Below are 13,308 nucleotides of genomic sequence, written 5' to 3' on the forward strand. Positions count from 1 at the left end.
CAGTGTTCTTATTCTGATATTTCAGGTATATTTGCATTTCTATCCCCTGTGTAAAGTTGTTCACTAAAATTCCATCCCTCTTGAGGTTCCATCTTTACAGATGGGTTTTTGGGTGGATTAGATTCTGTGTAACCTCAAATACAACACACCCTCAATCAGCCTCTTCCTTGTGGTTTTCTTCCAAGCCAGAGCTGTCTTTAATACTCCCTGCCTTTTTGTGTAGTCTTTCATCCAGACAGCTAAACACAGAGTCCTGAAACCAGACTGATCCCTAAAAGTCACAGAATTTCCTGCTTTTCTGGCTCCTGAAATCATTTCTCACCCTGTTCCTAAAATGCATTTCTTAAAAACAGCATCTTCTATCCTCCATATTTTTTTTTTAAGACTTTATTTGACAGAGAGAGACACCGGGAACACAGCAAGGGGAGTGGGAGAGGGAGAAGCAGGCTTCCGAGGAGTAGGGAGCCCGATGCGGGGCTTGATCCCAGAACCCTGGGATCATGACTGAGCGGAAGGCCGACGTTTAATGACTGAGCCACCCAGGCGCCCCATCCTCTACATTTTTATGCTTTTTTTTTTTTTAAAGATTTTATTTATTTATTTGAGAGAGAGAGAATGAGAGACAGAGAGCATGAGAGGGAGGAGGGTCAGAGGGAGAAGCAGACTCCCCGCTGAGCAGGGAGCCCGATGCGGGACTCGATCCCGGGACTCCAGGATCATGACCTGAGCCGAAGGCAGTCGTTCAACCAACTGAGCCACCCAGGCGCCCCCATTTTTATGCTTTTTGCTAGTGATTTATTATTTTGTTTTTAACAAGTTACATTTTTAATTGCTATAAGTTTATTAAAATTCAGCAAAACTAAAATAAAGAGGAAATGGCAACAGTGATTTTGTTTGACTCTTAGTTTTTAGCTCTTCAGTACATTCACATGTTGTCGTCACATAAAACCAAAGCCTGAGATGAACCAAAGCAGAACCAGATGACTGTTAAAAGTCAAGTCTTGAATAGTATATCTGTGCCTTCCCTAGGCATCCTTTCCTCAAATGTTTTTATTTTCTATTTCTTGTTCCCTACCCTTCGGTTGAATCACATCCTCTCTCTAGGACCTGCTTATTGCTGTGGACTCCAAAAGAGCCTCTGTCTCTCTCAGTTCTCCTTCTGTTCCAACTGCTACCTTTTGAAAATGGGAAGAAACAAAAACTTTTACTGTTAAGGAAAAAACCAAAGGGCAAGGGGGAAACCACAATTTGGTTATTTGTTGTCAGATCACATTAGTTGAATTGATTTTCTAAGATTCCAGTATCTCACAAAATAAAAATTCTGGAGCTGTGATTCCAGAAGCAGCATATTCATGGCTTAGTGTTTACTCTTAATATAACCCTAGCTCTAACCCTTTATTGTTCGTAGGAAAAAAATATATACTAATTGCCTTTTTCTGGATAAAACTACCTAACGAGGCTTAAGTTGTAAACTACAATCTAACTGCCAAAGTAGTCCATAGCATTGGAGGTAGAAGTTCATTCGCTGAGTAGAGTGGAGTACTGCTCCCCTCAGAACCAAGGCTCTGTGTTCGATACACAAAACCAAACTGTGCTGATGGAGCTTCAAGAATCTCATCTTCAAGGGCGCCTGGGTGGCTCAGTCGGTTAAGCGACTGCCTTCGGCTCAGGTCATGATCCCAGGGTCCTGGGATCGAGTCCCACATCGGGCTCCCTGCTCTGCGGGGACCCTGCTTCTCCCTCTCCCCCTCCCCCTGCTGGTGTTCCCTCTCGCTGTGTCTCTCTCTGTCAAATAAATAAATAAAATCTTTAAAAAAAAAAAAAAAAGAATCTCATCTTCAAAAGAGATGAGGGGGAGCAGGCAGGTAAAAAGAGATAGGAAAAGATACCAGAAAGAAGAGAGTACAGTGTGAGGTAGTGAGGGGAGGCTTAACATTTTGTTTTCACAAACCCCTAGCCCAGCCACTTAAAAATTAGCTTTATGACATCAGACAAATTGAGCTTCCCTGAGCCCTAGTTGGCTTATTGGTAAGATGGAAATACGAGTGCCTCTCACAGGGCTGTTAAGAGGCCTACATGGCATAACGTGTCTGAAGTACCTCATACCATGCCTCCTGTTTTCTTATTTTTAATTATTTATGTACTTTATTGTATTATTTTATTATTTTTTCTTTGTTTCTCACACAAGAGCATAGTGGAGTCTGCAAATTTTCCAAAGGTATCTGCAAAGTTTTAGGCATTATTTTCCCGTGAAAGAGACCTTATTTTGAAGCCCTGCTTGGAAAACTTGCTTAGTAAGATCAGTGGCTTCAGAGGTGAATTGTACGTGACGCGGGAAGGGGAAAAGGGAGGAGCAGGTACTGTTCAAGAGCTGGTGGCATAGTCTAGAATTCTATCTTCTTTTTGCCATGATCTAACTTTTTACTTGCTACCTCCCCTGACACATCTCTCCCCACTCCCCCACACACACAGCTGTCCTGTGTTTGACTTGCAAACCACAATCTAAAACATTATTTTGCTTTTAAATAAGTTAAACACAAGAATTGCTGAAGCCAAATTAAGAGTGAAATTCTTTGACTATGATACTGAAAGGATCTGCCTTACAACTGTAAAGTTGCTATTGTTTAAGGTTTGTTACATAAAGTAATAGGTTTACATATATTTTAAGTCATCTTTTTTCCCTTGGCTTAATGTACATGGGTTCTGATAAATTAAAATACTTTAACCTTGTAACTTAGGAAATAGCAAGGAAATACAAATTCAGAGAAATTAAATATGCTGTTATCATGCTCTAAATTTTACTTGTTAAGTAATTGAATGTTTATCGAGCACCTACTATATGCCAGGCACTGTCCTAGGCAATGAATAAAACAGACAAAAACTTTGCTCTCAAACAGCAGTCAGTTGCTAAACCCATTTCCTTTTCTTTACGGTATTTTCATTGTCTGCAAAAATTTTAGAGCTGCAAAGTGCCTTAGAGACCATCTAGTCCAAGTTCTCTTTGAAATGGAGAACCTGAGCCACTAATTCACAGGAGAATAAGAGACTTTAGCAGACAAGTCCAAATAGTGACAGCAAACTGTAGGAAAATCACAAATTATGAGAATTCAATATATTGTTAGCATCATAAGTATGAATTTTAGAAAAGGTATAAGTAGAGTTCACTTGTGTTAATATAAATGAAAGATTCTATATTATCCTCAAGTTAAAATCAGGTAATGTCTTTTTTTCTTCTTTAGCGCTGTAGTGAAACCAATTTTGTGTCATGTAGTAACTAAATCTATAGTTTTTTGTGTACAGACTCAAAAGTTTCAAAATCACCTGTACAGATGATGCTACTTATGAGTGTCTAGGTAGTGCTGACAGAAATAATGTGCCTTCCTGCCTTAATAGAACTATAGCAGTTGAGATCTGGACTTTAGACCCCTTATGTCAAGGATGAGGACATTGACTCCCAAAGAGGTTAATTGACTTGCCCAAATAAGAGCCAAAGTTAGCAACTTCTATTTAAGCAAGGAGTTGGGTTTTTTGTATTAAGATCACTATATTTTGATATTCAGATATCAATTAATTTTCAACTGTAAATGATCTAATATTGTCATCATCAGACTTGCTGAGCATTGGCCTTATTTTTTAAGAGAATATCCGAGAAATTGACCAAAAAAAAAAAAAAATTAGAAAGTCACAGATACTAGAACCAAGTCTCTGGGAGTATATCTTTTATGCTAATGATATACAGTATTCTGTTGCTGGTCACAAATAATTTTTCCCCCATAATAGGTATTGTCTTCTGAGAACTCTGAAGCAATGTCAGACATTGAGGGAAGCTCTGATTGCTGCAGGAAAAGAGATTATATGGCATGGGCGGACAAAAGAAGAACCGGCACATTACTGTAGCATTTGTGAGGTAAGTATTGTTATCCAGGGTTGTTTTATAAAGCCTCTTACCTCTCTACTTTTGGTTTCTCTTTGGTTACTTTATTTAAAATTTACAAATATAAAATTTATAAAGAGTATTTATACTCTCATGTCCTGCATCTTACTGAAATTGACATTGTATTCAATCTTGTTATTTTCTTGTTACTTAGCTGTTATGTTAAAATTCAATGACCTACTATTTCGCTAACAGTGAATTAACTCTACAAGTAATTATGACGGAGTCATTTGTCTGGTAGATGTTTAACAAATGATAATCATCAAGAAGTTTAGTCTTGAGATTTTAAACTGGGAATAATCCAGGGCGCCTGGGTGGCTCAGTTGGTTAAGCGACTGCCTTCGGCTCAGGTCATGATCCTGGAGTCCCTGGATCGAGTCCCGCATTGGGCTCCCTGCTCGTCAGGGAGCCTGCTTCTGCCTCTGACCCTCCCCCCTATCATGTGCTCTCTCTCTCTCATTCTCTCTGTCTCAAATAAATAAAATAAAAAATTAAAAAAAATTAAAAAAAAAAAAAAAACTGGGAATAATCCAGATATAAACAGATGACAGTAAACTGGATGTAGTTCGGTATATAGCTCCAGGCAGATCAGTGCTCACCCCTCTCTGGTGCAGTTCATAATACATTGGTCAGTCTTCTGTGGCCAAGGCATTCAAGAGAAGCAGAAACAAATATTAATGTAGTACCTGTTCTGAAAGAGCTTATATTCTACTCGGAGAAGACAAATTATAAACAACTAATTGTAATGTACATGAGACTGTGGTGAATGCCAAGTTGGATCTTACTGTTAGGATAACACTGAGGGGGAAAATGACCTAATTTTCCTTTCTAGTGTTGGCATAAGAATTCACAAAAGTATTAACATTTCAGTCCATCCTTGAAGTGGCTAAAAAATGATGAGAATTGGAAGTGGAGTGAATGTTGTTATGAGCTGTAGGCACAACATGGGAAATGAAATGGCTTACTCAGAAAAGGGTAAGTAGTCCAGTATGCTGGAACACAGAATATGCAAATTCTACTTACAAGTCTAGCGGGTAGGAAGCTTTGCAGAGCATCTGGAATGATTTTAAGGAACTTGATATTTATTCTGAGGTCATTGAAGCCATCAAAAAATGTTGAGCAGGCAGCCACTTTGGATATGTGTTTGAAAGCGAAATGTGATTGGAAAGAATGGAGATAGGAGCTATTGCAGTGGTTTTAAGAAAGAGTTGTTATCTTCAGACCTACATGAGATTGCAGTGGGAATAGTAAAGAAGGAGAGGAATTCAAAATATTTAGAAGGTAAAATCCACAAGACAGCTCATTACATGGCAGAAGTGAGGGACAGGTCGAAGAATGCTCACAAATTTTCTAGCTCAGATCACCAGGTTCATGTTGTTACCCATTGGTAGTAATGGTAAAATGGTGAATGCTGGGATTTTAGTTAACACGCTGTTCAAAGAAGACAGGAGGTCATGAGAGTTTTCTGTCATTGAATAAATTCAAGGATATGCCAAAGCCAGGGATATTAATGATCCATTCCAAACCTTGAAATTCTGTATTCTAACGTTGACTTTTATTTGAAATGAGTGAATCCATCGGCTGTTTTTTATTTATTTTATTTTTTATTTTTTTAAAGATTTTATTTATTTATTTGACAGAGAGAGAGAGCGAGTGACAGAGGGAACACAAGCAGGGGGAGTGGGAGAGGGAGAAGCAGGCTTCCCACTGAGCAGAGAGCCCGATGTAGGGCTCGATCCCAGGACCCTGGGATCATGACCTGAGCCGAAGGCAGCCGTTTAACGACTGAGCCACCCAGGCACCCCAGTCCATCGGCTGTTTTAATGTTGTGCACCCTGGCCAAAGTTAAATCTTTGGGAGATCAGATAGATTCTGTTTAGGTTTGTTATACCTCAAAAAAAAAAAGAAATGAATGTATCAGCTTTTCAGAATTTCAGAATGACTTCTATCCCTCAGTGTTATTTCTTATCCCACCTGAACCCTAGCAGCTCATCAATCTTTCTGTAAAAGGTAGAGGTATTATTTCTAAAATCATGCTATACTCATAAATATACCTTTTGCCTGTACTCCTATTCCTTAACATGAGGCTTATAGCTAAACACTCACTGTCACTTATCTGTCAGTTTCCTCGTCTGTAAAATAATCAGATTATATTTATTCAACAAGTGTTGAGGTTTGCCTTATTAGCACTGTGCTATGCTCTGGAGGTGCAAAAGTGAGTAAAACATAGTCTTCATTGTTGAGGAGCTCAGTCTCTGGGAGAAAAGTATCCATACACAGTGCTCTATGATGAGTACTGTTACAGAGAAGTAAACAGAAAATAACCATCACTTTCTTCTAACTGTATACCATTGTTTTGGATTTAAAACAAAAATAGGCTGACCTTGATCAACTTTTAAATTAGGCTTTGCCAGTGGTTGTAAAGGGTGTGTCATTCCTTTAAGTCCCTCCCCCAAAGTTGCATTACCACCCATGTCTTTGGGTTGGTGCAAAATAAACCTGGTCTGTTGAAGATTCTCAGACATGGCCGTGTTTGTCTTTGTAGCTACTCTTAACCAGAGATCACTGTCCACAATTCCATGTAAAGTAGAATTCTATGATTATACTAAAACAGTACAATAAATAAATACTCTCTCTATTGAACTCTTTTTCTCTTGCATAAAATAGGTGGAGGTTTTTGATCTGCTTTTTGTCACAAATGAGAGCAATTCTCGAAAGACCTACATAGTGCATTGCCAAGATTGTGCACGAAAAACAAGCGGAAACCTGGAAAATTTTGTGGTGCTAGAACAGTATAAAATGGAGGACCTGATGCAAGTCTATGACCAATTTACATTAGTAAGTGAAATCAGCATGTGAGTACATACTTAGCTGGATAGGGAAGCAGCAGTGTTTGTTCTGCCACCTGAGAAGTAGGAGGTAATGAAATATTATATTTTCCTTTGCTTGTTAGATATTGCATGAGGAAATAGTCATATCATTTCCCCCTCCTTCACTTCCAAGTATTTATTCCTATAAAATTGGTATGTTTCATTTTCACTTTTCTTCCTGGGTGAGTCCAAGCCTAAATAATGTCACCGTAATTACATTTTAAAATCTTTCTGTGCTTTTAGAACACTTATCATATCCTCTGTGCCATTTGATTTCAGTTGATAAAATGTGTACATAGGTTATTAGCGTCCACAAAATGAATCAGTAAGTGTGGTCTTTAAATAGACTTCTGCTTTTAGAGCTAATTATATGTATTTAAAATTTTGTCCTTGCCAGAAGTATTAACCTCATGGGAATATCTGATGGAGCTTAACTTCCTGGTACGTTATATAACCTTATGAAATTCAAGTATATTTATAAATTATTACACAGTTTTTAATTTTAAACAGCAGATGCTTAGGGGGAAGCATTTTACTCTAGCACATCAATAGTTTCATGAATAGACACACAGATATGATTTATGAATTGTTGATTTCCTCCAGTACTTTTCTCTGCATATGTGACCAGAACCCGAATTATTGAAATTTAGCTCCCAGTTTCACTTAGATGGTCTTTAAGATTGCTTAAAGAAGAAGAAAATTATCCGGAATATGTTAAAATATATTATCTCGTTGAGATAGCTTCTGAAGCCAGTCACTAATGAAATTATAATTGATTTGTGAAATCATTTTCTGAAAGCCGTTTTTTTTTTTTTTAAGCAATCTAGAAAATGGTCAACCTAGTAACATCCTAAGAGCTTTTGACTAATTGGTGAAGTACAGAAAAATGTAGGCACACTGAGTAGAATAATGGTCCCAGACCCTTAGGAAAATTGGCCATGCAGGAGACAGTAGTAAGGAAGGTTCTACATTGACATTGTGTAGCAGACTGTGAAACTTTCTTTTGAGAATTGTTCCTTCCCCTGCATTCATAAGCAGACTATGTTTGTAGACTTGAGCTAGGGACTGCTGTTAACCGTTTGTATACCAAAGTAACACACCTTTTATTTTCAGGCTCCTCCATTACCATCCTCCTCATCTTGATATTGTTCCATGGACAGTAAATGCGACCTTTTCTGCTATTCAGGAAGTAACTCAGTTCTGCACCACTGGTTTTTGTAGCTGTCTCGTAAGGCTGCTGGCTGAAAACTGTGTCTATGCAACCTTCCAAGTGTGGAGTGTCAACCAACTGGACAGGGGAGAGCACTGCTCCTACTCCAGGACTCTCACAGAGCTGATCAGCTGTACTTCAGAAACAAAATAATAAATTCCATGTTTTGTATATATCTGACAAAACTGGCAACATCATACAGACTACTGACTTGAAAACAACCTCTTTTATATTTCTCTATTTCTGGGCTGATGAATTGGTTTTCATCTATCTTTTCCCCCTTCAGAATTTTCCTTGGAAAAAAAATACTAGCCTAGCTGGTCATTTCTTTGTAAGGTAGTTAGCAATTTTAAGTCTTTCTTTGGTCAACTTTTTTTTAATGTGAAAAGTTAGGTAAGGAACTTTTTTACTGCTTTTATGTTTTTCTGTCTTGTTTTGAAACCATGACGGTTATTACACTTTTGGTTCCTAAATAAAATGTTTAAAAAATTAACAGCCAAGTCACAAAGATAATGGATTGCACATAGACTAAGGAATAAACTTCAGATTTGTGATTTTTGTTTCTAATCTTGATGTAAATTTACACTATTTATAAATACATATTTATTGCTTGAAAATATTTGTGAATGGAATGCTGTTATTTTTTCCAGATTTACCTGCCATTGAAATTTTAAGGAGTTCTGTAATTTCAAACACTACTCCTATTACATTTTCTATGTGTAAATAAAACTGCTTAGCATTGTACAGAAACTTTTATTAAAATTGTTTAATGTTTAAAGAGTTTTCTATTGTTTGAGTTTTAAAAAGACTTTATGTACAGTGCCCAGTTTTTGTTCATTTTTCAAATCTGATTATATATATTTTATATATACTTATGTATGTATATATAATATATATAGAAATCTGGCTATATATGTATAGAGATTTAGAACTTAAATTTTTCTCGTTTTAAGTTTCACATCTATGGTAGATTTTTGAGGTGTCTACTGTAAAGTATTGCTTACAAAAGTATGATTATTTTTAAAGAAATATATATGGTATGTATCTTCAAGACCTAAAATGTCAGACTGGTTTATTGTTAAGTTGCAATTACTGCAATGACAGACCAATAAACAATTGCTGCCAAAACATAGTATAATAGTAGAAAACAAATAGTGATTGAACTTAAGATTTTAAAGGGAATGTTACATGGGCTTGATAAATCTTGTACATCACTAAGTAGAATTTTATATGGAAAAATTCAGATGAAGGGCTCTATTTTAGAATGCAAATAAATTAAGAGACTTATTTTTTAATGTTAGGCAATTTTGAAATTTCATGCTTTCCTGCTTGCATGATGTGATTGGGGTCGGGAGGGAGAGTCTACAAATCCGTATCACTGGTAAAAATATAGCAAGCTATATTAGCATTAACAAGTCACTTCTAATTAATTTCGTTTTATAACAATGGTACCTTGCACTTGGCACATACTCTCTTTTTATCACACTGTTCTTTATAAGATTTTCCAGGAAGCTTTAGTGAAGAAGCATAGAGAATGCTAGAAATGGAGTTACATTTATGACTAAAGAGAATTTATAATCCTATCTGGGGAAATGCCGTGCTGATTGCATTAATCAAGTATTCTTGTTCAGATAGTTTTGGAGTATGTTGTCCTCCCAGAAACAGTTCGAAGGCTTGAAAGCATGGAGATATTTTATTTAATTAGTTAATTTGGTAAATATTGAGTATCATCAATAGCAGCCTCATCTCTTATAACTTCAGAAGGAAATACTTACAAATCTATTTTAGTTAAGAAGCAAAAGTGCTTGTCTAAGTGCTGCTTAGGAGGTGTAACCACTAATATTTTTGAAATAACTAAAGACATACATTTTTGCAAATAAAAATTGCAAGCCAACTATCCAGAAGCAAAGATTATAAGAATGCTAAAGCTATGCCTAAATGTAGCTTAACCACTTCTAGTTTATCTTACTGACAAAGTGTCTTATTTTCTATGGTTTTATCAGATTGTTTATTGCTAAGATTAATACAGGTTGTCTGACATTTAAGAGTAATTTAGTGCTGTTTAATCAATGCATACTTGGAAGTTTTATGTCAAGAATAATACTTGCTCAGCTTAATCTTTGAATGGGTGGAGAATAGGAGATAGAAATCAAACACATCAACATTACTCTGAAGTATAACTAGATAAAGTTGTGCAAACTGCTTTCTTTTCATCAATTTGATATCCTTTATAATTTACATTTTTCAGGTTTCAGAAGAATTAGAATTTTTTTTTCTTTTTACTGCTCTATGTATAGGTAAATCCCACTAAAAGCACACTTTATTTAGATGCCTTAATAACACACATTGTTTAAAGAAAAGCTAATTACAAAATGTATAAAAAAGCAGATGTTGATCCAGATAGTGGGAACTGAATCATATTCTTTTCTTTGTCACCAGTTGAATAGGAAATCATATACCATCAGTAGAGCAGTTCAACTTGCTTTTTAACCTATGTTAAATCAGTAAAAAAAGTGGCTTCTTCATTTTGAAATAAAACCTGAGTCAGTTTCTAAAAGTAGTAAACTGACACAGCCTTCACAATTTCAACGGAAATTTAAGATCACATAATACTATAAATTTAACTGAAATGAAGTGTCTTCTCTGAACCTAGTCATTAAATCTTTAAATTATTGTCGTGTATTTTCATTTAGTCAGTATACTTATTTAGCATCTCCTAAAAGCAAATCTAAGATGTGATCCCTGTCCTCTATCCTCTCCACACACATCTAATACGGGAGATTGATGTAATACATCAGGCAAAACCTAGAAGAGTTAACAAGAAGGGTAGTATCGGGGCGGCCTGCATTTCAGTGAGGTTTACATCGCACCTTCCCGAGCCAAGAGGATTTGGGAACTTTGGCCAAGGGGTTGGAGGAGTGCTAAAAGAAAGGGTAGGAAGGCTCTGAGATGTGGGAAAGCTGCCTCTGCCATGAGCGGTGTTTACACTTTACCCTGTAGTTAATATGGAACCGTCCATGGGATTTAAACGAAAGAACAGCACTGAATTTGCAGTAGTCTTCCTGCCTACTTTAACACACTCCATCTATTCTATACACTGCTGCCAGAGGCATATCTCCAAAGCAGAGAAATTTAAGGAAGAGAGGATTTGGATTTGAGCTTTGGATGTTGCGAGGTTGGAAATAAGAGCACAGATTGGGAAGACAAAAAGTAAGTTCCACAGGACCCATTAGATGTCTTCAAGTGGTGTGCTTCTAACGAGAATAGGAAATACGGAAGTGTGGTTCTGGAGGCAGAAACTAATGAACTGCTTGTGGGGCATCTAAGTAGATGAAATTAGGAGAGGCCTGGTCTGGAACCATGTATCTGCTGTTCACTGAGGTGATGCTTAGAGCCAGAAGAGATGATACGATCTAGGAACTGTGGTGAGGAGAGGTAGGCCAAATACCCACTAAGGAATGTCACGTATGAGAGAAACGGAGATTGCAGAGGAGAAGAAAGCTAAACCAGCCAGGGTGATGTTGGACAAACCAGAGCTTTTGAAGAACAACCACACCATGCTACAAAGATGAGGATTACAGGGATTCCTTTGGGTTGGCACAAGATGGTTGGTGACATTTGCCAGAGCACCTTCAGTGGAGCAACAACCTAACTGCCATGGATGGGAAAAGGTATTGAATTTGAGGGGTGGGGGGTTGTCCGGTCTTTCCAGGATCCCTAGGTATGAAATTATGTTGGTCTTTGATGAATAGCAAACATCACCAATTTTAAATGTTTCATATCACTGTCCTGGAGTGCTTTGCACAGTAGTAGTTTTGTATATATATTGTGAAGCAGTCCATGTGGTATTTTGGTTTTGAAAGGAAGATGTACTTTTTTAGTTGAACAGGGAAATGAGGATGGTATTTTTTAGTGTGGCCTACGGATACCATTTACTGACAACCTGTGCAAAGCACAGTGCTAGGTACCTAATATACATTCTTTTTAGTCCTCACAGTGACCCTCTGAGTTGGGTACTGTTGTGTCCCCATCTTACAGATAAGTAAACTGAGGCAAAGAGATCATATAACTTCCCCCAAGTTTGTGGTCATTAAGTGTTCGAGCCAAGATTGCAACGGTGGTGATAGAGATCCGACTCCAGGGAAGTGCTAGTCTACCTCCCACCGCAGAAAAGTAGAAATTGCGGAGTGCTTACTCTGTAGTCATGCTTCAAAGAAACTTTTCATTTTGAGTATTTCTTTAACAAGAGAAGGATGTCTTTAAATTTGATAACCTATAATTAGGCCAACCATATCTTTTATAGTCCAAGCCAGAACACTTTTGAGATCAAAAGGGGGCACAATTAGTACTTACTGGGATAGGGCAGCTGCCATAAAATGGGGACTCTCCTAGGCAAGCTGGGATGTATGGCATAGTGTTTTAAGTTGGTTTCAGAAGAAGCATTTGGGAGTAGTAGTGATCTCCTCCCGGCATCATACTCCTAGATTTTTGCACTCTTGGAAAGGAAGCATGGATTTGTGCTGCATTAGGGTCCATAGTGGTTGGAAAAGATGGTGAGTGGTCAGGGAGAAGATAAAGCAATGGGTTTTAGGAAGTGGAAGTGATAGAGGAAAGAGTCCTTTTGAGTCTTAGTGATGGCTACTGAGTTGTTCCAGTCCTAAAGTCAAATAATGGCACTTCAAGAAACTGTGACAAGAAAGTGTGTAAATAGAATATTTTCGATACAATGATTAATAGACATTTTTTTTTTCTAAATTCGGTCTGACTACCATTTACCAGTCTAGTTTAAGATGAGAATCTGATTTAACATATTCACAATATGATTTCTAAGTGTGCCAACCTGAAAAAAATGTAAAGTCAGAGTCCGTTTTCTCAGGATTTTAAAGCCATTCAGTGCCAGGTAGTTTACTCCCAAGTGGTTAAACATGTCTTGATTTGAACAACAAAAAGTTTCCTGATGAACTTAAGGACTGTCTTAAGGTATTTACATTATAACCGTGTGTATGTAAGTATATGATGACCTCAAATAGATTAAGGGTATGATTAACACAAAGTAATAACTCTGAACCACACCTACTTCCCCAGATGCTCAGATACAACATCTACTAAGTGTAACAGGAGAAAGGAGGAGAGAGCAAACGCACTGATTTTGTAGGCTTAAATAGTTGATTGTAGCCAAGCGTTCTTTAGCACTCCACTTTGTGTACAATAATACATTTGGCAGAGTGAAAGTAGATGAGAATGTTATCTTTAGAAAACTTGATATATGTGATTTAAATGTCATTATCTTTGAT

General features: G+C 37.2%; 1 protein-coding gene across 9 annotated transcripts in view; it reads left to right on the plus strand.

The window, feature by feature from the left end:
- The window catches only part of KDM6A (lysine demethylase 6A), a 221,654-nt gene extending 210,967 nt beyond the window's left edge, over nucleotides 1-10,687 (plus strand). For 8 of the 9 annotated variants that reach the window (XM_035003448.1, XM_035003482.1, XM_035003434.1 and 5 more), the window contains 3 exons: nucleotides 3,781-3,907; nucleotides 6,602-6,772; nucleotides 7,918-10,687. In XM_035003448.1, coding sequence (XP_034859339.1) covers nucleotides 3,781-3,907; nucleotides 6,602-6,772; nucleotides 7,918-7,947 — 328 coding nt within the window. In that variant the 3' untranslated portion in view covers nucleotides 7,948-10,687. Of the gene's footprint in view, nucleotides 1-3,780; nucleotides 3,908-6,601; nucleotides 6,773-7,201; nucleotides 7,246-7,917 lie in introns of all 9 variants that reach the window. The other variant, XM_035003443.1, reaches the window with a different exon arrangement.
- Nucleotides 10,688-13,308: the final 2,621 nt, after the last annotated feature.

Source organism: Mirounga leonina, unplaced genomic scaffold, assembly GCF_011800145.1.
Source record: "Mirounga leonina isolate KUSES-001 unplaced genomic scaffold, KU_Mleo_1.0 Mir_101609, whole genome shotgun sequence".
Taxonomy (NCBI): domain Eukaryota; kingdom Metazoa; phylum Chordata; class Mammalia; order Carnivora; family Phocidae; genus Mirounga; species Mirounga leonina.